A 22,431-nucleotide genomic window follows, 5' to 3' on the forward strand; every position below is an offset into this window, starting at 1 on the left:
AATAGAATACAACATGAATTGTTTTTTTTAATATAATATTACAATGTCTGTCTTTAAAGAATTTAGTTCAGTTTTCCTTTATTGTGATAATTAATAAATTGGAACTGGTTTCTACAACTTACTTTATCTTTTCCTTTGTCCCAATTTTTTAATTAACGGATTGCTTTAACCATTGGTATTTATCTGCATCTTTGTTGTAGTGGAGTTTTGACTTCCTTATGCCATTTTTTCCTTTCTATGGATTTGGAAATTATCTACTGTATTTTCATTCTTTCAGTGAGTACTCTAGAAAATTTAAGAGGCTTATTTAACTTAAAACCTAAAAGAAAACAATGATTCATCCCCTCTCAAATGAAGGCCTTAGCTCCAATTGTCCTCTCCACACTTTTATCCTGTTATCATCCTTATACCAATTCTAGCTTAACTCCACAAATTCAACACTATTATTACTTTTCATGGAGAATTTCTATTTAGACTTCTATATGTGTTTACCATTTTATTTATTTCTCATTCCTCTTTATACCTTAAATCATCTCCATTATTTTCCTTATGCTTGAATTATATTTAGAAGTTACTTTGTAATTCATCCCTTGGTAGCAGATTTCTGAAGTTTTTACCTGAAATATACTTATTTTACAACAGAAGATAGCCTTACTGGATTTCTCATTGTGAGTTGGCAGTTTATTTTCTGCCACACTTTAAGATATTATTTAACTAATTTTTAGTTTCACAGTTGCTGTAGAGAAGCCGACAGTCACTCTGTTTTCCCACGTAAGTGACCTGCCCTTTCTTGTTCTCCACATCCTCTCTTTGGTGCTCTGACTCTGTTTCTCTGTAAATGCTGTCCACCTTCGCTTTCTGTGCTCCCTCCTGCAGGACACGACAGACTATACACATAAATGTTCCCATTCCACCATTTTGTTTTGTTTTATATTTTAAGCAAAATTCCATTCCTTCGAACACTCATATTTTGCAAGTATACCTCTCTTTCTTTCATTAAAGAGAAATTCCTTTGATACATCTTCCTATTTGCTAATCTAGTTGGGTTTTTGGGGTTTTGTTTTTCTGGATCAGATGAGATAAATTACCAGGAGGGTATTTTTGTTTTGTTTTTGAGTGTAGTTGGCACACAATATTACTTTAGTACCATATGGTACACCTGAAAAAAAAATCTTTTTTAAAAGATTTATTTATTTATTTATTTATTTGAGAGACAGAGAGAAAGTGTGGGGTGGGAGGGGCAGAGGGAGAGGGGAGAGAGAATCCCAGGCAGATTCTATGCTGAGCATGGAGTCCAACACAGGGTTCAATCCTAGAACCCTGAGGTCATGACCTGAACCAAGAATTGGACGTTTCACTGACTACACCACCCAGGCACTCCCAACATGGTATTTTAAATTATATCTAATCCATTATTCATCCCATCTCACCTTACTTGAAACAATTGAGTTATTACTTCAACCATACTCTTTTTCTTTTTTTAAAATTCTGTACATTCCATTGGGTCTTTTTATTTATTTATTTTTTTAAAGATTTTATTTATTTATTCATGAGAGACACACACACAGAGAGGCAGAGACACAGGCAGAAGGAGAAGCAGGCTCCATGCAGAGAGCCCGATGCGGGACTCGATCCTGGGTCTCCAGGATCACGGCCTGGGCTCAAGGCGGCTCTAAACCACTGAGCCACCCCGGCTGCCCCCATTGGGTCTTTTTAGAAGTAAACTTGGTAGTTTTAAAAAGCACTGATATTTTTTGTGGCATTCTCACTTTTAAAATTACAACCTTTATTTCTTGAAATATTCCATATATAAATGTACTATATAATATATCTGATGGTTCCAAACTCTGTTGTCCTTGTGCAAAATATCTTATTCTTTATTTCTTTTTTCTACTCTCAATTTATGGTAGTGCAATTGTCAGCCTGTTTGGAAATCTTTGTCCAAAAGTTCTTTGCTTCTTCTTAATGTCTGGGAGTTCTCGGGGGCCTAATTTGGGGAATTTTTCTTCTGGAAGGGATTTGCTTCTCTTCCCATTGCTTGGCATTCCTCACCGAGGGACACTTCTCTCCAAGATGTGGTTGAGAGATGGTCTCAGAATTTGCTTTCTAGCTTCACTGATGTTCCAGCACTGGAAGTTTCATAGCAAGGTCTCCATAACAGTATGATCACAGGGTCACCCTGCTTCTCACTGATGCTTGTTGGTACAAGTCAGATCTTCTGCTTTGGTTCCCTGCTCCTTTGGTTCTCTCTGTTTCCCTCACTTATTCTCTGTCATGGCTGGTGTAGGTCCTAGCCACCCTAATCTTGGCTACCAGGTCTTTATGCTCCTACACCAGCCCCTGAAGCTTTGACACCTGACTGCCTGGCTTCAGTCCCCTCTACTCTAAGTTCAGCTCCTGTTTGTTCTTTGTTATTTAGAAAATGGATCCAGACACCTCTCAGGGACTGTGTCCTATCCAATTCTTATTGCAGTTTAAGAGAATCCTTCAGATCCTAATAGTCTGGTCAGCCTCAATACAGGAGGAAAAATTGAATTTTTGTCTGATGACTTGTCTTTCCTCGTCAAAGTCTGATATGAGGTTATCAGCTAACCTGGATTTGGATTTGGATTAAAGGAAGGAAATAAAGAGAAGAAATATATTCATGTAATAGAAATCAAAAAGTTGAAGTTTAAAGGAACCACAGAAATATTTTTCCAACCCATCAACTATAAGGATGGGAACAGAGGCCAAGCAAGATAATTTGATTTGCCTGAAGCTATATAATACAGTCAGAGACAGGACTAGATCCTCGCCCTCTTGAATGTTCTCTCTAGCAAAATTTGAAAGACATCTTATACTATTCTATTTTTCTTCACCCCTCCAGTAGACATGGCTATGAGAAACCAGAGTACTTTGACTGAATTTACGTTGGTCTCCTTTCCTGTCATTCAAGAGCTTCAAATCTTGCTGTTTGTCATTCTCCTGATGGTTTATATACTTACCATAACAGGAAACATTGTCATCATTTCCTTAATATGGACTGATAATCGTCTCCAAACACCAATGTATTTCTTCCTTAGTAATCTGTCATTTTTGGACATTTTGTTCACAACCACTATTGCCCCAAAGTTGCTAGCTTGTCTCTTAGAAAAGAAGAAAACGATATCCTTTGCTGGGTGCATCACTCAAATTTATTTCTACTTCTTTCTGGGGACAGTGGAGTTTATCCTCCTGGCAGTGATGTCCTTTGACCGCTACGTGGCCATCTGTAACCCTCTGCGCTACACCATCATTATAAACAGCAGGGTTTGTCTCCTGCTGGTTCTGGGCTGCTGGGTGGGATCCTTCCTCTCAGTGCTGTGCCCAACTATTGTGGTCTCCAGACTGCCTTACTGCACTAAAGAAATTAGTCATTTCTTCTGTGACATTGCCCCTTTACTGCAGGTGGCCTGCATAGACACTCATTTCATTGAGATGATAAACTTCCTCTTGTCTTCCTTTGTCCTCCTGACCTCACTGGTATTTACCATCGTGTCCTACACCTACATCATCTCTACCATCCTGCGCATCCCCTCAGCTCAAGGACGTCAGAAGGCCTTTTCCACCTGTGCTTCTCACATCACGGTTGTGTCCATTGCCTATGGGAGCAACATTTTCATGTACATGAGGCCCAGCCAGAGTCATTCACTGGAGTTTGACAAGGTGACAGCTGTCCTTACCACAATGGTAACCCCTCTTCTGAACCCCTTCATTTACAGCTTAAGGAATGAAAAAGTAAAGGAAATCTTGAGAGAGTCAATTAGCAGGATAGTTCTACCATATTCCAAGGGCACTTGACAGTAAGCAATTTCAGGGAATCTGAGCTATGCCTTCTCTACATGATACCTGGAGCTGTATGAAGAGTGACACCATAGTGGACTGAGCTCTCAGAATCCATTGGCGAGATGAAGCATGGAAAACCAAACACATCATCAATAGTGAAGCATGAAAAACCAGAAAAGAATAAAAGAATCCCATGTCCCCTCAGTCCTGGAAATATTTTGCACATAGTAACATAGGATTGAGTCATGAGAGCTAATATCCAGTATTTGTTTAGGCACAAATTTCAATGGCCCTTGTGGCTATAAAAGAGGTCATTTTATAAAAGTAATATTGTCATCACACATAAAGAATGCATAAGTACAAAGTGAGATGTTTTTACCAGCCCTGAGATGCTCCTCCTTTGATGATTTTGACTAGATTAAGAGGCAAGAGTTTTAATTCTACCAGTCAATATGGTGGTGGTGCGGGGGGAGTTTAACATACTAACAAATTAAAAGATCAATCAAATTCTACTTCTAGGAAGAAGGTCTATCCTGCACACAAGTCAGGTATGTGCCTGTTGTGGAATTGGCAGCCTCAGGTTATCTTTATCTTTTCCTGAGTCCATTACATATTTTATTTGGGTTACTAATTTTCCTTGTTCTGACTCTAGATTCACCAAGCACCTTTATATCTATTTTTTCTTTCCCATATAGCTTGCTTTTTGGAAAAAATACTCTGGTCAAAGCAAAAGTTGTCTAGCCATAAAGTAGTGTCTCTGTAAATTAATTACTGTTCTATTTTTGATTAATGTGAATCTGACCTCAGATTCATTGTGTTGATAAGTAGAAATGTGCTGAATTTATCAGCATAATATGGTCTTCTTACAAGGAATATGTCTAAAAGATAGAATTCTCTTTTAATGTTATCATCATTTTTCATAGCAATGTGCATAGCGCTGTTCTTCAAACTTTAATATTCTGATGAGTCTTTCAGGTGAGAATGGGCAACTGGGCAGTATGCTCAGTGTAGCCAGGAAGGGATAGGGGAGAAAGGGCTGTTAGGAAGCAAGACTACAGAGGAAAGTAATCATGGAAATTCAGATCTTGCTGCCTTAAAGGATAAGAAAGCCTGACTTACCTCAAAGGGGAATGAGGTGTTCAACAACTAACTACGATCCGAAGAAATGAAGTAGGATTCAGTCCAAAGAAGGGAGTCCCTGACATCCAGAACTGATCTTATGTTCACAGATATTTCTTGGTATTATTACAAACTGATGTGATGCTTGTACATAAGTCATGTTTTCCTCCCACTGGACATAAACAGTTTCACACAGCATTCCTTTCATACAAGGTCGCCATTCAACACAAAACACCAAACATTCCCCTACTTTGCCAAATTGAATGGCTGTTACCTCTTTACTAATTTCAGCTTTATCTGACACTGTCCCCACCCTTCTGAGAGCACTCAATCCAGTATAACCCCCTACTGCCATAGACCCTCCCCAAAAGTTCCCAAAGAAAGACTAAATCCTATACTAGGTACTGTCTTAGTGAAACAATCCACTCTCTCCATAGTGTGGGTTCTTGGTCTTGTTCTCTCAGTTATCAATAATACCTATGTTACTAAATCCCTGGGTTAAAGAACTCCATTCAGATATTGTTCATGCAAAACATCTAAATGTAAGTGAGCACAACTAATATTTGTCTATGAGTTTAGTGCCAGAGGCCTATGAGGGCATCAGTTATGGGAACACTTGTAACCCAGCCAGGATGCATAAGGAATGACCCCATAAAGAATTGCAGGTAGATCTGTTCATGTAACACTTCGCAATCAGAAGAGCCTTCCTTTGATTATATCTTCCTCAAATCCTATTTTGAATTTGATTTTTTTCCTTTGGAACTGCCCACTTTTAAAATCCTACTGTCTTTTGCTCACAGTTTCAGACCCTACATCCAAAGAAATCTGCTTGGATTAATTTATGAATCCAATTTACTAAAATTGCTCTCTTTTACTAGATTTTCTCATACAATTTTGTGATAGTTGAAAATATTGTTACAAGAGGAGTTAAGATGGCAGAGTAAGAAGCGGATCTTGCTTCATCCCTCGAACACAGCTAGAACAATATCAAATCATTCTGAACACTCAAGAAATTGATCTGAGGATACAGAGAACAAACTGTACAACTAGAGGGAGAGAAGAGACAGCATGGTAGAAGGTAGGAGGGACAGAGATGTACTTTGGGGGGAGTGCTACAGAGGGGAGAAGTCCTCACCATGGCCAGTGTGGAGCCTGGCAGGTGTAGCAGTGCTCCTGTGGAGAAGGAGGGCAGTGTTGTCTTAGGATTCCCTGGGTCCCACTGGAAGAGACAATTCCTCTTCTTGCAGTTCATTTGGGAGAGGTGACATTATCTCTCAGGGGGACAAAAGAGCCAGAGGGTGCTATTGAACTGCCCTGTTAATTACATAGAAGCAGAGACACCTGCTGAGGGCAGCTAACCTGGACACCAGCTTTTTGCTGCACTTTACTCTAAAATCCAAGCTTCTACACATTGATGTAACTGCCTTTATGGGACAAATCTGCAAGACCCTTTCTAAGAGGACCAGCATCGGTCTGTGCCATGCCGGGTCCCTAAAATTTGGACTTTTGAAGCTTAGCCTGGATGCCTAAGGTAAAATACAGGTGCACTGAGCTGCCAGATGGGCAGATAGCCTAGACACAGACAGGGCGAATGTGACAATCTGTGGGGCATTTGGGATATAAGAGGGAAGATTGTTCTCTCTTCTGTGAGAGCTTCCAGGACAGCATAGGTGTGGATGTCCCTCTCTGGGGAGGACAGAGAGGCTGACATCATTTTTCTCCCTCCACCTATCATCATGGACTACCTTCAGTGAGCAACATAGTGTCCACAATAGAGACTTGAGCCACTTATGCCAAGCCCCCACTGACTGTATTGTGCAGGTGTTCTGTACTAGCGCAAGTGTGCTTGAGAGTCAGAGTGGCAGTGGGTCCCTACACCAGAGGACCAGCACAACATCCTCCCACCCCACCTATGCACACACCAAACCTACTCACCATAGACTGTTGAAAAGCTTCAGCTCTAGTGAAAATAGGATCAGACCTCACACGGAAGACAGAGACCTAGACAAAATGCCAAGATGGAGGAATTCATCCCAAAAGAAAGAGAGGGTCATGGCCAGAGATCTAATCAAAACTGATATAAGTAATATGTTTTAAATTCTGACACTGTCAGAATTCTGGATCAGAATTTAAAACAACAATCATAAGGATACTAATTGGGCTTGAGGAAAGCATGGAAGACACCAGGGTGTCCCTTACTACAGAGATAAAAGCCCTAAAATCTAGTCAGGCCAAAATGAAAAAATGCTATAACTGAGATGCAAAACTAACCTGGAGGTAATGACCACAGGATGGAAGAAGTAGAGGAATGAATCAGTGAGATAGAAGATAAAATTTTGGAAAATAGTTAAGCTAAAAAGAAGGAGAGAAAAATATTGGACCAAGAATGTAGACTTAGGGAACTCAGCCACCCCATAAACTGTAATAACATTTGTATCGTAGGAGTCCAAGAAGAAAAAGAGAGGGGAAAAGAGGCAGAAGGTTGATTTGAGGAATTATAGCTGAAAACTTCCCTAAACCGGCAAAGGAAATAGACATCCAAATCCAGGAGACACAGAAAGCTCCCATCAAAATCAACAAAAGCAAGCCAACACCAAGGTATATTATAGTAAAATTTGCAAAATACAGAGCTAAGGAAACAATCCTAAAAGCAGCAAGGGAAAAGAAATCCCTAACTTATAAGGAAAGACAAATAGAGTAAGCAGCAGATCTATCCACTCTACTTGCCAGGCCAGAAAGGACTGGAATGATATATTCAATGTGTTGAGTGGGAAAAATATGCAGCCAAGAATATGTTATCCAGTAACACTACCATTCAGAAGAGATGGAGAGATAAAGTTTCCCAGACAAACAAAAACTAAAGGAGTTTGTGACCACTCAACCAGCCCTGCAAGAAATATTAAAAGAGACTCTTAAGTGGGAAAGAAAGATCAAAAGCAACAAAGACTAGAAGGGATCAGAGAAAATCTCCAGAAATAACAACTTTACAGGTAAGACAATGGCACTAAATTCACATCTATCAGTCATCACTCTGAATGTAAATGGACTAAATGCTCCAGTTGAAAGACAAATGGTATCAGAATGCATAAAAAACAAGACCCATCTATATGTCACCTCAAGAGACCTAAAGACACCTGAGGTTGAAAGTGAGGGGATGGAAAATCATCTATCATGCTAATGGATGTCAAAAGAAAGCCAGAGTAGCCATACTTATCTCAGAAATACTAGATCTTAAACCAAAGACTGTAACAAGAGATGAAGAAGGGCACTATATCATAATAAAGTGTCTATCCAACAAGAAGATCTAATTATTATAAACATTTATGCCTCCAACTTGGGAGTCACCAAATATATAATAACAAACATAAAGGAATTCATTGATAATAATACAATAACAGTAGCAGATTTTTAATACCCCACTTACATCAATGGACAGATCATCTAAGCAGAAAATCAACAAGGAGACAATGGCTTTGAATGACACACTAGACTTAACTGATATATTCAGTACATTTCATACTAAAGCAGCAGAATATACATTCTTCTCGATTGCACATGGGACATTCTCCAGAGTAGATCACATACTGGGTCACGAATCAGGCCTTAACAAATATAAAAAGATTGAGATTATATCATGTATATTTTCCAACCACAATGCTAAGAAACTTGAGGTCAACCACAAGAAAAAATTTGGAAAGACCACAGATACATGGAGGTTAAAACACAGTCCACTAAAGAATGAATAGGTTAACCAGGAAATTAAAGAAGAAATTTAAAGATACATGGAACCAAATGAAAATGAAAACAAGACAGTCGAAAACCTTTGGTATGTGGGAAAAGTAGCTATAAGAGGGAAGTATATAGCAATACAGGCCCACTTTAAAAGCAAGAAAAATCTCAAATATGCAACCTAACCTTACACCTAAATGAGCTAGAAAAGCACAGCAAATAAAACTTGAAGCCATCAGAAGGGAAATAAAGATTAGAGCAGAAACAAATGTTATAGAAACAAACAAACAGAAGACAGTAGAAACAGATCAATGAAACTAGGAACTTGTTCTTTGAAAGGATTAATAAAATTGAAAAACCCCTAGCCAGACTTAACAAAAAGAAAAGAGAAAGGACCCAAATAAATAAAATCATGAATAAAAGAGGAGAGATTACAACCAACACTACAGAAATATAATTATAAGAGAATATTATGAAAAATTATATGCCAACAAATTGGACAATCTGGAAAAAATAGATAAATTCCTAGAAACATGTAAACTACCAAAACTGAAACAGGAAGAAATAGAAAATCTGAACAAACACCAAAGAAATTGAATCAGTAAATCAAAAATCCCCCAACAAACAAAAGCCCAGGGCGAGATGGCTTCCCAGAGGAATTCTACCAACATTTAAAGAAGAGTTGATACTTATTCTTCTTAAACTGTTCCAAAAAAATAGAAATGTAAGGAAAACTTCAAACTCATTCTACAAAGCCAGCATTACCTTGACTCCAAAACCAGACAAAGACCCCACTAAAAAAAGAATTACAGGCGAATATCCTTGATGAACATGGATGCAAAAATTCTCAACAGGATACTAGCCAATTGAATCCAACAGTACATTAAAAGAGTCATTCGCCACCATCAAGTGGGACTCATTCCTTGGTTGTAGGAGTAGTTCAATATTTGCAAATTAATCAGTGTGATCCATACACCATATTAACAAAAGAAAGGATAAGAACCATATGGTCCTCTCTATAGACGCAGAAAAAAGAAACATTTGACAAAGTATAGTATCCATTCTTGATAAAAAAAAAAAAAACCCTCAACAAAGTAGGAATAAAGGGAGTATACCTCAACATCATAAAGGTCATATATGAAAGGCCCCCAGCAAATATCATCCTCAATGGGGAAAAACTGAGACCTTTTCCTCTATAGTCAGGAACAAAGCAGGGATGTCCACTCACCCCACTGTTATTTAACATAGTACTGGAAGTCCTAGCCTCAGCAATCAGACAACAAAAAGAATAAAAGACATCCAAATTAATAAGGAAGAAGTCAGACCTTCACTACTTGCAGACAACATGCTACTCGATGTATAAAACCCAAAAGACCCTGACCAAAAAATTGCTAGAACTGGTACACAAATTCAATGAAGCTGCAGGATACAAAATCAATGTACAGAAATCGGTTGAGTGATCAAAAATAACAACACAGGAAACAAGAGATGTTGGTGAGGATGCCAAGAAAGGGGAACCCTTGTAACACTGCTGGTGGGAATGCAAACTGGTACAGCTGCTCTGGAAAACAGCATAGCAGTTCCTTAAAAAGTTAAAAATAAAACTACACTATGACCCAGCAATTGCACAACTAGGGGTTTACCCAAAAGATACAAAAATACAGATTTGAAAGGGCACATGAACCCTGATGTTTATAGTAGCAATGTCCACAATAGCCAAACTATGGAAAGAGCCCAGGTGCCCATCAACAGATGACTGGATAAAGAAGAGGAGGTATAGATGAAATTGAATAGTATTCAGCTATAAAAAAGAATGAAATCTTGTCATTTGCAAAGACATGGATGGAGTTAGTGTATTATGCTGAGCGAAATTAAGTCAGTCAGAGAAAAACGTGATATCACTCATATGTGGAATTTCAGAAACAAAACAGATGAACATAGGGAAAAGGAAAAAAAGAGAGAAGGAGGCAAACCATAAGACAGACTCTTAACTATAGAGAACAAACAGGGTCTCAGGAGGGAAGGTGGGCATGGTGGGGGGAATTAAATGGGTGATGAGGATTAAGAAGGGCACTTGTGATGAGCACGGGGTGCTGTATATAAGTGATGAATCATTACATTCCACTCCTGAAACTAATATTACACTGTATGTTAACTAGGATTTAAATAAAAATTTGAAACATAGATCTTGGAAACTAGCCCTTTATCTGATATGTCATTTGCAAATATCTTCTCCTATTCTGTAGGTTGTCTTTTAGTTTTGTTGACTGCATCCTTTGCTGTGCAAAAGCTTCTTATCTTGATCAAGTCCCAATAGTTCATTTTTGCTTTTGTTTCTTTTGCCTTCGTCGATGTATCTTGCAAGAAATTACTGTGGCCGAGTTCAAAAAGGGTGTTGCCTGTGTTCTCCTCTAGGATTATGATGGAATCTTGTCTCACACTTAGATCTTTCATCCATTTTGAATTTATCTTTGTGTATGGTGAAAGAGAGTGGTCTAGTTTCATTCTTCTGCATGTGGATGTCCAATTTTCCCAGCACCATTTATTGAAGAGACTGTCTTTCTTCCAGTGGATAGTCTTTCCTCCTTTATTGAATATTAGTTGACCATAAAGTTCAGGGTCCACTTCTGGGTTCTCTATTCTGTTCCACTGATCTATGTGTCTGTTTTTGTGCCAGTACCACACTGTCTTGATGACCACAGCTTTGTAGTACAACCTGAAATCTGGCATTGTGATGCCCCCAGATATGGTTTTCTTTTTTAAAATTCCCCTGGCTATTCGGGGTCTTTTCTGATTCCACACAAATCTTAAAATAATTTGTTCTAACTCTCTGAAGAAAGTCCATGGTATTTTGATAGGGATTGCATTAAACGTGTATAATTGCCCTGGGTAACATTGACATTTTCACAATAAAGAACTTATTAAACTCAACACCAAAGAAACAAACAATCCAATCATTAAATGGGCAAAAGACATGAACAGAAATCTCACAGAGGAAGACATAGACATGGCGAACACGCACATGAGAAAATGCTCTGCATCACTTGCCATCAGGGAAATACAAATCAAAACCACAATGAGATACCACCTCACACCAGTAAGAATGGGGAAAATTAACAAGGCAGGAAACCACAAATGTTGGAGAGGATGTGGAGAAAAGGGAACCCTCTTACACTGTTGGTGGGAATGTGAACTGGTGCAGCCACTCTGGAATACTGTGTGGAGGTTCCTCAAAGAGTTAAAAAAAGACCTGCCCTATGACCCAGCAATTGCACTGTTGGGGATTTACCCCAAAGATACAGATGCAATGAAATGCCGGGACACCTGTACCCCGATGTTTCTAGCAGCAATGTCCACAATAGCCAAACTGTGGAAGGAGCCTCGGTGTCCATCGAAAGATGAATGAATAAAGATGTGGTTTATGTATACAATGGAATATTCCTCAGCCATTAGAAATGACAAATACCCACCATTTGCTTCAACGTGGTTGGAACTGGAGGGTATTATGCTCAGTGAAATAAGTCAATCGGAGAAAGACAAACATTATATGTTCTCATTCATTTGGGGAATATAAATAATAGTGAAAGGGAATAGAAGGGAAGGGAGAAGAAATGGGTAGGAAATATCAGAAAGGGAGACAGAATATAAAGACGCCTAACTCTGGGAAACAGAACTAGGGGTGGTGGAAGGGGAGGAGGGGGGGTTGGGGGTGAATGGGTGACGGGCACTGAGGGGAGCACTTGACGGGATGAGCACTGGGTGTTATTCTGTATGTTGGCAAAATTGAATACCAATAAAAAATAAATTTATTATTAAATTAATTAATCAATTAATTAATTAATTAATTTAAAAAATAAAAATAAATTTGAAACATTAAAAAAAAAGGAAAGACAAAATTTTACCTAAATTGCCAATTATAAGATCAATTACCACTTTTGGAATGTCTTTTTCTTTTTATGATTTCTTTCCACTTTCCATCACTATCATTAGTTTATGAGAGAGCAGGCTGTCAGACAACCACCCCCAAATCTCTTGGAGAAGTTCTTTAAATAAGAGCTTAAATCCTATACACTAAACAGCTAAGTTGAAATTATTTATATGTTAATAGGTTTTTGCTATTTATGCACATGAGTGTGACATCCTCGTAAAGATTGGATTCAAGTAGCAGTAACTTGATTTGAGTCAAGTATTTAAATGTCCGGGATGGTTGTATTTGCTTTAAGAAAACTTACATTCTATTCAGCTTACACAATGGAAGTCGAGAGGAGGGGAAATGATGTTCACATAAGAGGTGAAACGCTTACAAGGAAAGCCTGTAAGGGTAAATATGTAAATAGCTAGAAAAGGGATTTTCAAAAATTCTTAATTTATTCATAGTTATTTAACAGTTTAGAATCTCTTAAAGGCTAAAAGGAAATGTTCCAAATGGTCAATGCTGGTTAATCTGATATTTTAGGTGACTTTTGTTTTAATTGAAGTACAGTTGACACACAATGTTACATTAGTTTCAGGTGTACAACATAGTGATTTAAGAAATCTATAGGTTATGCTCTGTTCACCACAAGTGTAGCTACCATCTGTCACCATACAACACTATTACTTTACCAGTGACCATATTCCCTATGCTCCACCTTTCATTCTCTTACCTCATTTATTCTCTAACTGGAAGCCTGCACCTCCCACTCCTCTCCACCCATTTTTGCCATTAGGAAATACACACTCTACTTTTCTACATTTCCTAGATTTTCTGTGCTCAGGATGCAAAAATGTTAATTTAATAACATTTGGATGGGCACTTTTATGAAGAGGTTAAATTTATTTCCATACTGATGCACAGGTATCTAAGAAGTGATCCCCCTTCTTGGTGTATAAATATGAAATTACTTTATTCAATCCATTTTAAACTCTCATAATTCATATTCTTAAATTAGATATCCATTTTAGGCATAGGAATAAATACCTAAAATTTGTCCTTTTTAAAAATCCAGTTGTTTCTTTTGTTTTATTAGTATAGTTAAATGTCCTATGGAATTTATTTTTCCTTTAGTGAAAGTTTGAAGATTAATCTAGATGGAAATGTATTGAGCCAAAGTGAGTTGATTGCAACATTTACTATTTTCAAACTTCTTCCACCGGTAGCAAGTTAGTGGTAACATTCCTAAATGATCATAGTGACTAAAGAATACAGTAATTAATCTGGGACTCTAGGTCCCATGCCCAATGTAAATAAATCATAGCTTTAGGGTGGAAGAAGTGAAATTCATTTTAAAAACTCATAATCTAACTCCTCTTGAAAGATCATGATTCAGAGTACCACCTCTCCTCAAATGACAGTAGTGATTGACATAAACTTTTGAAAGAATTTGTTATTTGTGATTATTTATAAAGCCCAATCTGATGTATTTTGGTTCTGTGTGAAAAGAAGCACATCAAGAGAGAATTTGAAGCTATATGACATATTGTGTGTTTAACCAAGAATTTCTGAATAATTTTAAAAGCCACCAAAAGCTATCTGGCCATCCATGTCAGAAAGTGGAATAAATTAGAGACTCCTTCCTCAGTGCCCATAAGGACTGGTCAGCCCTTTATTCTGCTTCCTAGCCTTCATATCTATTTCTCCTCTTCATCATTCTTACATTTCAAAAATCAAGGCCTTATTATGCATCAGGGGATTATTGGGAAGGCAGGTTAACCAATGTCCCTATCTCTAGCCTTATCTCCATCAGATTAACCCTCCATATGTTTGCCAGAGTAACATTCTAAGATACAAAGATGATCAAATAGCATTCTCTCAATGATTCTGAATGACCTCTCACAATATGTCCATATGTAGGGTGCGTGGGTGGTTCAGTGGGTTAAACCACTACCTTTAGCTCAGGTCATGAGCCCAGGGTCCTAAGATCAAGCCCTGCCTCAGGATCCCTGCTCAGCAGGGAGCCTGCTTCTCCCTCTCCATCTCCCTCTGCTGCTCTCCCTACTTGTGTGCATTCTCTCTCTCTGTCTCTCTCTCTCTCTCTCATAAAAAAATAAAATCTTTTAAAAAACCAATATGTCATATGAGACCATCATATCTGTCCCTCACCTGTGTCAGCCTCACCAATTGCTCCTCCTCCCAAGTGCCTAACTTACCAAATAACTTGAAGTCCCCAGATGCTCCATGCCCTTCAGTCCTTTATAAAAATTTTTATAAAAGAATTTTATAAAATTCTATTTATTTGGACATAAATATTTCCCTCCAGCACTACTACCACTAGTCTGTCTAAAAATATATTCCTTGTCCTTCAAGAGTTGTTACCTCCTCTGCATTGCCATTCTTGTCCAACAATCCCATAAAACTTTCCTCCCTCTATCAATCCCACAATAGTCCTTGAGTCTTCTCATCATCCACCTGTGAACTACATGAAGGTGGATATTTCCTTGAATGTGTTGCAGTATCATTAGTTCTGAACATCAATTAGCTACATTTAATGAACATGTATTCAATCATCCTATCAATAAACATTCATTTAGCATTAAATGTGCCAGGCACGCTCCCAGGCACTGGGGGTTCAGCAGGGAACACAAGAAACAGTCCATTCTCAATAAGCTTGCATTCTAGTAATTAGATGACTTACACAAATAAATTAGAAAATATCAAGTGGTGATTAATGCTACACAGAGAATTGAACCAGAGTGAACAGATTGAAAGTGACTGATGCTTCAGATTGAACGGTTAGAGAAAACACCTCTGAGATACTAACATTTAACTTTAATGACAAGTTAGCCATGGAAAAATCTGGAAAAAAGAATTCAGGACCTCCAAAATGAGGTAACACCTAAAGCCAAAGATCTTAGAAGGGAATGAGTTTGACATGTTCAGGAGGAAAACGGAAGCAATGTTACTAAAATATGGTGGCCAGTTAATCACTGGAACTTGAGTATAAAAGTTAAAGAAAAAAAATATTAAAACTAACTTTAGTGAGGCACCCAGGTGGCTCAGTTGGTCAAGCCTCTGACTCGTGGTTTTAGCTCAGGTTGTGATTTTTGCATCTTGCAATCTAGCCTCACTCCACATTGGTGCAGTGTCTGCTTGAGATTCCCTCCCTCTGCCTCTACCCTCACTTGTGCAGTCACTCTCTCTTTCTCTCTCTCTCTCAAATAAATAAATAAAATCTTTTTTAAGGGGATCTCTGGGTGGCTCAGTGTTTAAGCGCCTGTGTTCGGCCCAGAGCGTGATTCTGGAGTCCCAGGATGGAGTCCCAAATCAGGCTCCCTACATGGAGCCTGCCTCTCCCTCTGCCTGTCTCTGCCTCTCTCTCTCTCTCTCTCTCTCTCTCTGTGTGTCTATCATGAATAAATAAAATCTTCAAAAAAAACTTTTTTAAAAAACCTATAGCTACAATAACTTATTAATGGATATACAATAAAAAGGAGTATAAAGTTAACCCTCAAACAACCCAAGTTTGAACTACACAGGTCCATTTACACACAGTTTTCCATAAATACAGTACTGTAAACATATTTTCTCTCCCTTATGATTTTCTTAATAACATTTGGTTTCCTCTAGTTTATTGTGACATTACAGTATATAATACATAAGAAAATATGTGGTAATTAACTCTCTATTGGGAAGACTTCTGTTTTGAGAGAGTCAAAAGTTTTGCATGAACTTTTAACTGTGCAAGAGGCCAGTGCCCCTAACTCCCATGTTGTTCAAGGGTCAATTGTACATTACAACATCAAAACCATAAAATGTAGGTGGGGAGAATGAGCAGGGAATAGAAGGATAGTTTTTGTATGTGATAAAAGTTAAGTTGTTATCAGCATGAAATGGACTGATCTAACTACAAAAGATTTTATGGGCAATTCATTCATGGTAACTGCAAAGCAAAAACCAACAGTAGATATCCAAAAGACAAAGACAAGGGAATCAAAGCATACTGCTGTGGAAAATCATCAATTCACAAATTAAGACAACAAGGGAGGAAGAAAGATGTAAGGGAACCATAAAAAAATCAAAAAACAATAAGATGAAAAAAAATGAAAATAAATTTGGAAAATACCATGACTGTTTCTTATACAGTTAAACGTATACTTACCATAAAACATAGTAATTCTACTCCTAGGAATGTATCCAAGAGAAAAGAAAACAAATATTCACATAAAAACATGAACTCAACTGTTCATAGGAACTGTATTCATAAGAGCCAAATACTGAAAACAACTCAAGTGTCTATCATCTGATGAATAAACAAACTGTGATCTGCACAATCTGCATAATAGATAATCCTCAGTGATACAAAGGAAAAAATAACTGATACCTGAAACACTTGGATTAATTTCAAAGCATCTGAGTAAGTGAAAAAAAAAAAACACAAAATACTACATGCAGTAAGACAGCATTTATATAAAATTCTACAAAATTCAAATTGCCCTGATGGAAAACACCTCAGTGGTTATCAGAGACTGAGATAAGGAGAGGAGAGCATTTGCTTCAAAAGGGCACAGGACAGTTTCTAAGATGATGGAAATATTATAAACCATCACAGTGATGCTGGGGGCTTCGTGAACAGATCCATGTGTCGAAACTCAACCGACTGTACAATTAAATTGTATATTATCCATACATCGTACATCAAAGAGATGGATTTAAAATAGGTACATAGACATATAAATCTATGTAAATAATCTCTGGAAATCACCTTAAAGCTTACTTTAATACATAATGATTATTTCAGAAAAAAACATGTTTTAAGTTTTCCAAGTTTCTAGTTCCCTGAGGCTTCAAAGCAGCTCTCTAAGTTTCTCTTTAAATAAATAAAATAAACAACCAAGAGAATGTCCCAGGAGACCCTAACTTTTATAATGTGATTAGTTACTTCCAATCTAATGTTCTGTGATTGCAATAATAATAATTAACCTTTTCTTATGCCATAGTCCCAGGTGCCATTGTAAACCAAATCTCTGAAGAAGAACACAAAATCTCATTAAATTTCAGTTTATCCCATTGTAATCATTTTAATATAGGCAGGGTAATGTTATTATCTGAAGAGAGTAAATAAAGGCGGTTATATGTAAAATCAAGTCACAGTATACCTGATAAATGAACAGGGGTGACCCAGGTAAATAAAATTCTCACCAAGGGTGAGAGTTTAGACAGATGTTTCAAGGAATGCAAAAATGAAATCTTCTGACAATCAGGATGGATCCACAGAAGAAATGGAAATTTACTGAATAGATAAGAAGTCACATTCCCACAACTAAAAAAAAGAAAAAAACCCAGCTGAGATTTGGGAAGTCCGGGCCACTTTTGGCAGAGATCCAAAATAGAAGTCAGAGGACCTGCTCTAGCTAGATACAGGTGTGTGACTGCTGCATTCACCACCAACCCCCCCCCCCCCCCATTCTGTCCCTCTTAACAAGAATGTGCTCCAGAATCCATAGGACTTGAAACTCTGAGGAATATTCTCAGGTTGACATACACGGTCACATGAAAGATGACAAGGTAATATAACACTAGGACTCATTCCTAGTGTAAATAGAGACTTCGCTTTTCCTGTGGAAATACAAAAAGAATGGAGAAAAATCCACAGAGGTAATGAAGAAGGACAATTTCTCATTCAGAGGAAGAAGGATGGAGCACTGAAGCCAAAACTGAATAACCATTTGGTGTGGTTTTGATTAGCTACTTCATGGGGAACCGTCTCAGATGAGGACTGAGATTTACACACAATTCAAGGCTGAAGCATCACAGAATTGAAAGAATAACAGAGGGAATGCAGCAGGAAAAACAGCCAGCATTCCAGTTTCCTTGCATACTCGAATAGAGAAAATACCAACTGTGCCACAATCAGTATGATGTGAGTATACTTTATTATGCAATTATCCATATTTATATGTTAAATAGTTCGAGTCTCCCTAAATTTGTTTACATGTATAGTTTATGAATTAAAGTGTAATTATGGCTGTCCCTGAAATGACAGTGATGGCAGCTGTCAAGTATGATAGCTTTACTGTAAGTATGTAAATGAAAGTCCTTAATGTACTTTGGTTGCAATTAAATTTTGTCACGTTTTACTGACAGCGGCAAAGATCCCAAATTATCTCTTATCCCCACCCCCACCACATCTTAGTCCTTTTCTGTTCCTCCTTCCCCATCCCAATGCTCTTAACAAACATGTACCAAACACTAAGTATACATACATCACGGTATATAGAGGCCCTAGCTGAGGACCTCAATCTGCCACTGTCGTTATCTGCATTTTACAAAGCAGATGGTTAGGACAGGATGTTTAGGAGTCTCATTAATGCCACTTTTCAAGGATCCACAAATGGTAACGAAGAATAATCTTCCCGCAAAATGAAAGCCTTAACTTGGCAAGGTTACAGTTAAATCCTTAGACACAGATTGTCATAATCCAGAACCTTTCCCCCTGGACAGGATGGGCTCTAGAGAGGTCATCTGGAGAAGACCAACACAAAGCCAGCTTGCTCTCCAGGATCATGAAGTTAAGAGACTCTCCAAAGACAACAATGTTGCATCTCTAGTTCTTCTCAGAGTTTATTTGACCCAAATACAGCAGAATAGAAAGCTCTCGATGCCATTTTTCCCATTCATATGTGACCCAATGACAACCATGGCAAACGGTAACTGTATTTGTCTTCAACTATCTTGGAATCTTGCTGAAAAATGGCACAGTGCTTCTGCAGATCCCATCTTGTCTAACTTTTACAACACCGGGAAGGAATCAAGCTCCTATCAGGACAATCAGAAACTGAATACCCAAGAAGAAAAATGGAGGACTTTAGGGAAGTTGGGAAACAATTGGCTAGACAAATGGAAGCAACACTGGAATAGATGGCAGGCAGCTGCATGAGAATCCACATTCGTCCTCTTTAACACCTGCTATTCTCTAGTATGGTCAGTAAGGAAGGTGGGAGAGGGGAAAATGAAAGGGAATTTCAAAGCATTTCCACTTGCCCACATATCATGCTCTATTCTATTTTTATGTTAGATCTCAGTAACATTAACACGTATCCACCCAGACATGGTCATGCCTTTTTATGCTATAGTAATTAGTCTTGAGGTTTATTACCTGGGTATAGGATAGTGGGAGGAGGGGTGAATATCATCATATTTATGATGGAAGCATACCTACTGGTACCAAGGCCCTATTTTAATAGATCACCCTTTTGAGGTCCTTCGATAACTTAAAAGCAGTTTATCTTTGGAATTAATGAATCATGAATAAAAAAAAAAAATGAGCAACTACGGGAACCGTAAAAGTCACAGCAAACTTTTCAAATGGAAATCCATTCAGAGAAGTTTTTTTTTAAAGTCTTTAGGGCAAAAAAGGCTGCTATGAATTACTTTTCTCAGAGAGTATTAGGTAAATGACCTACTTTCAAGAGGAACCTCGCGGGCTCCAAGCCTGTAGGGATCCTAGCTCTTGTTCATAAATTAGTCATTTTAACATAAAACTAAAAGATTAGTCACAAAATAAAATACCAAAGGACAGAACTTCAATTGAATTAATCAGGCATGTAGTAGACATTCACCAAAGTTGAGCAGTATTCCATGAGAAGCATTTCAAACACCATCCATCTGCATCCACTTTCTTGGACTACCATTTACAATAAATGTCCAAATTGCTGAAAGAATATAAGGCAAAGTGCCCTATTTAAGAGAATCTGTAGGAATTCCCAATCAGGGAATGGGAGGGAAAAGTTTTGTTATTCTTCTGGATGTTGCCATACACACAACATTGCAAGGAACAAAGATTATTTTCCAAAAAGATGTTTTTCAAATGTATGAAATAGGTTATGTAAATTATGATCCATACATCATACACCTACTTGCTCCATAACAGAGTAGACATCAAAAACTTTTTACCAGTATAAGCAATAAGAACAACCTATCCAGCCTCATGAGAGACTGATTATTAGTACATCCGAACAATGTGGGTACAGCCATATATCACATTGAGACTCACACAATCCCAATAATAAAAGTGAGGGGAGACAAATGCAGGTCAGATTCCCTTTCTTTGGACTTTCTTGGTTTCTATTCTTTTATGTGGACAATACCTGAAGGGTCAAAATAACTTGGGGGGAAAGGAACTCAACTTTTGTTAACATTCCCTTGCACCATTTTGCAAACCAACTGGCTGGATTCTCAGTTAAGTATTCTCTCTTCTCAGGCACAGAACTTAGCTGGGAAAATAGTAGATTGAGAAGAAAGAAAGAAGAGAAGAAGCACTGGCTCAAAGACAAAAACCATTGCAAAGAGCAGAGTTTAGTGGGACCGTGGAGGTAATTTCATTCAATCAAAAATTTTAAAAATGAGAATACTGAGGTTAGAGGAAGTCACGTAATCTATCCAAGGTCCTATGTATAGGAGAGAGAGTAGCAGCATGAAGTCACTCTTGACTCTTCATCCAAAGGTTTTACTACCTCATCTTCAGCACTGACATCGGAGAGTTGAAAACTTACTGAACCTCATTTTCATCTCTATAATTTTTTTTTCAGAGACGTGCTGCCCAGTAGCTATTGCGTGTGATGGATGTGCAAAATCAGACCAGAGTGACTGAATTTACACTGACTGCCTTCCCTGTTATCCGGAAGCTTCAGATCTCCCTCTTTGTGGTCCTCCTGTTTACTTACATGCTAACTCTAACAGGAAATACTGTCATCATTTCCTTAATATGGGCTGATAATCGCCTCCAAACCCCAATGTACTTCTTTCTCAGTAATTTGTCATTTTTGGACATTCTATACACTACCTCAGTTACCCCAAAGCTGTTAGCTTGTCTCCTAGAGGACAAGAAGACCATATCTTTTGCTGGCTGCATGACCCAAGTATACTTCTTTTTTTTCCTGGGGACAGTGGAGTTTATCCTCCTGGCAGTGATGTCCTTTTGACCGCTACGTGGCCATCTGTAACCCTCTGCGCTACACCGTTATCATGAACAGCAGGGTCTGTCTCCTGCTGGTTCTGGGCTGCTGGATAGGGGCTTTCTTTTCTGTGCTGTGCCCAATTATCGTGGTCTCCAGACTGCCTTACTGTTATAGGGAAATTGGTCATTTCTTCTGTGACATTGCCCCTTTACTGCAGGTAGCCTGCATAGACACTCATTTCATTGAGATGATAAACTTCCTCTTGTCCTCCTTTGTCCTCCTGACCTCACTGGTATTCACCATTGTGTCCTACACCTACATCATCTCTACCATCCTGCGCATCCCCTCAGCCCAAGGACGTCAGAAGGCCTTTTCCACCTGTGCTTCTCACATCACGGTTGTGTCCATTGCCTATGGGAGCAACATCTTCATGTATGTGAGGCCCAGCCAGAGCCATTCACTGGAGTTTGACAAAGTGACAGCTGTCATGACCATAATGGTGACCCCTCTTCTGAATCCCTTCATTTATAGTCTAAGGAATGAAAAGGTAAAGGAAGTTTTGAGAGAAGCAATCTTCAAAATTATGTCCTTATGGCACAAGAGAACTTGAAAGTTTTTTTCCTAAAAAGGCTATTTTTAACCCTGGACTCCATGTGAATAACAGCATGCTTGAAGACCATAAAATTTGTGGGAAGAAGAAAAAAAAAAAAATTTGTGGGAAGATATAAAAAGGCTTCATGCCGCATCAGATATAAAGTATTTTAGTCAAGATCCAGAGGAAGCAATTCAAGCATAGAGAAAATAATACATTTTAAATCTATGAATGGACCATATCACACACAGAATATCATGAATTAATTTAAAATACTTAAGTAAAGACACAGAACATGCATTTTATGCCTG

At 38.2% G+C, this 22,431-nt stretch overlaps 2 protein-coding genes across 2 annotated transcripts; both read left to right on the forward strand.

The window, feature by feature from the left end:
• The first annotated feature begins 2,871 nt into the window (after positions 1-2,871).
• On the forward strand, positions 2,872-3,819 carry OR6M6 (olfactory receptor family 6 subfamily M member 6). Its single transcript, NM_001388800.1, is given in 1 exon segment — positions 2,872-3,819. A coding segment is annotated over 1 exon segment (948 nt).
• A 17,370-nt stretch (positions 3,820-21,189) lies between these two features.
• Positions 21,190-22,138, forward strand: OR6M2B (olfactory receptor family 6 subfamily M member 2B). Its single transcript, NM_001388801.1, is given in 2 exon segments — positions 21,190-21,546; positions 21,548-22,138. Coding segments are annotated over 2 exon segments (948 nt in total).
• Positions 22,139-22,431: the final 293 nt, after the last annotated feature.

This window comes from Canis lupus, chromosome 5 (genome assembly GCF_011100685.1).
Source record: "Canis lupus familiaris isolate Mischka breed German Shepherd chromosome 5, alternate assembly UU_Cfam_GSD_1.0, whole genome shotgun sequence".
Lineage (NCBI taxonomy): Eukaryota > Metazoa > Chordata > Mammalia > Carnivora > Canidae > Canis > Canis lupus.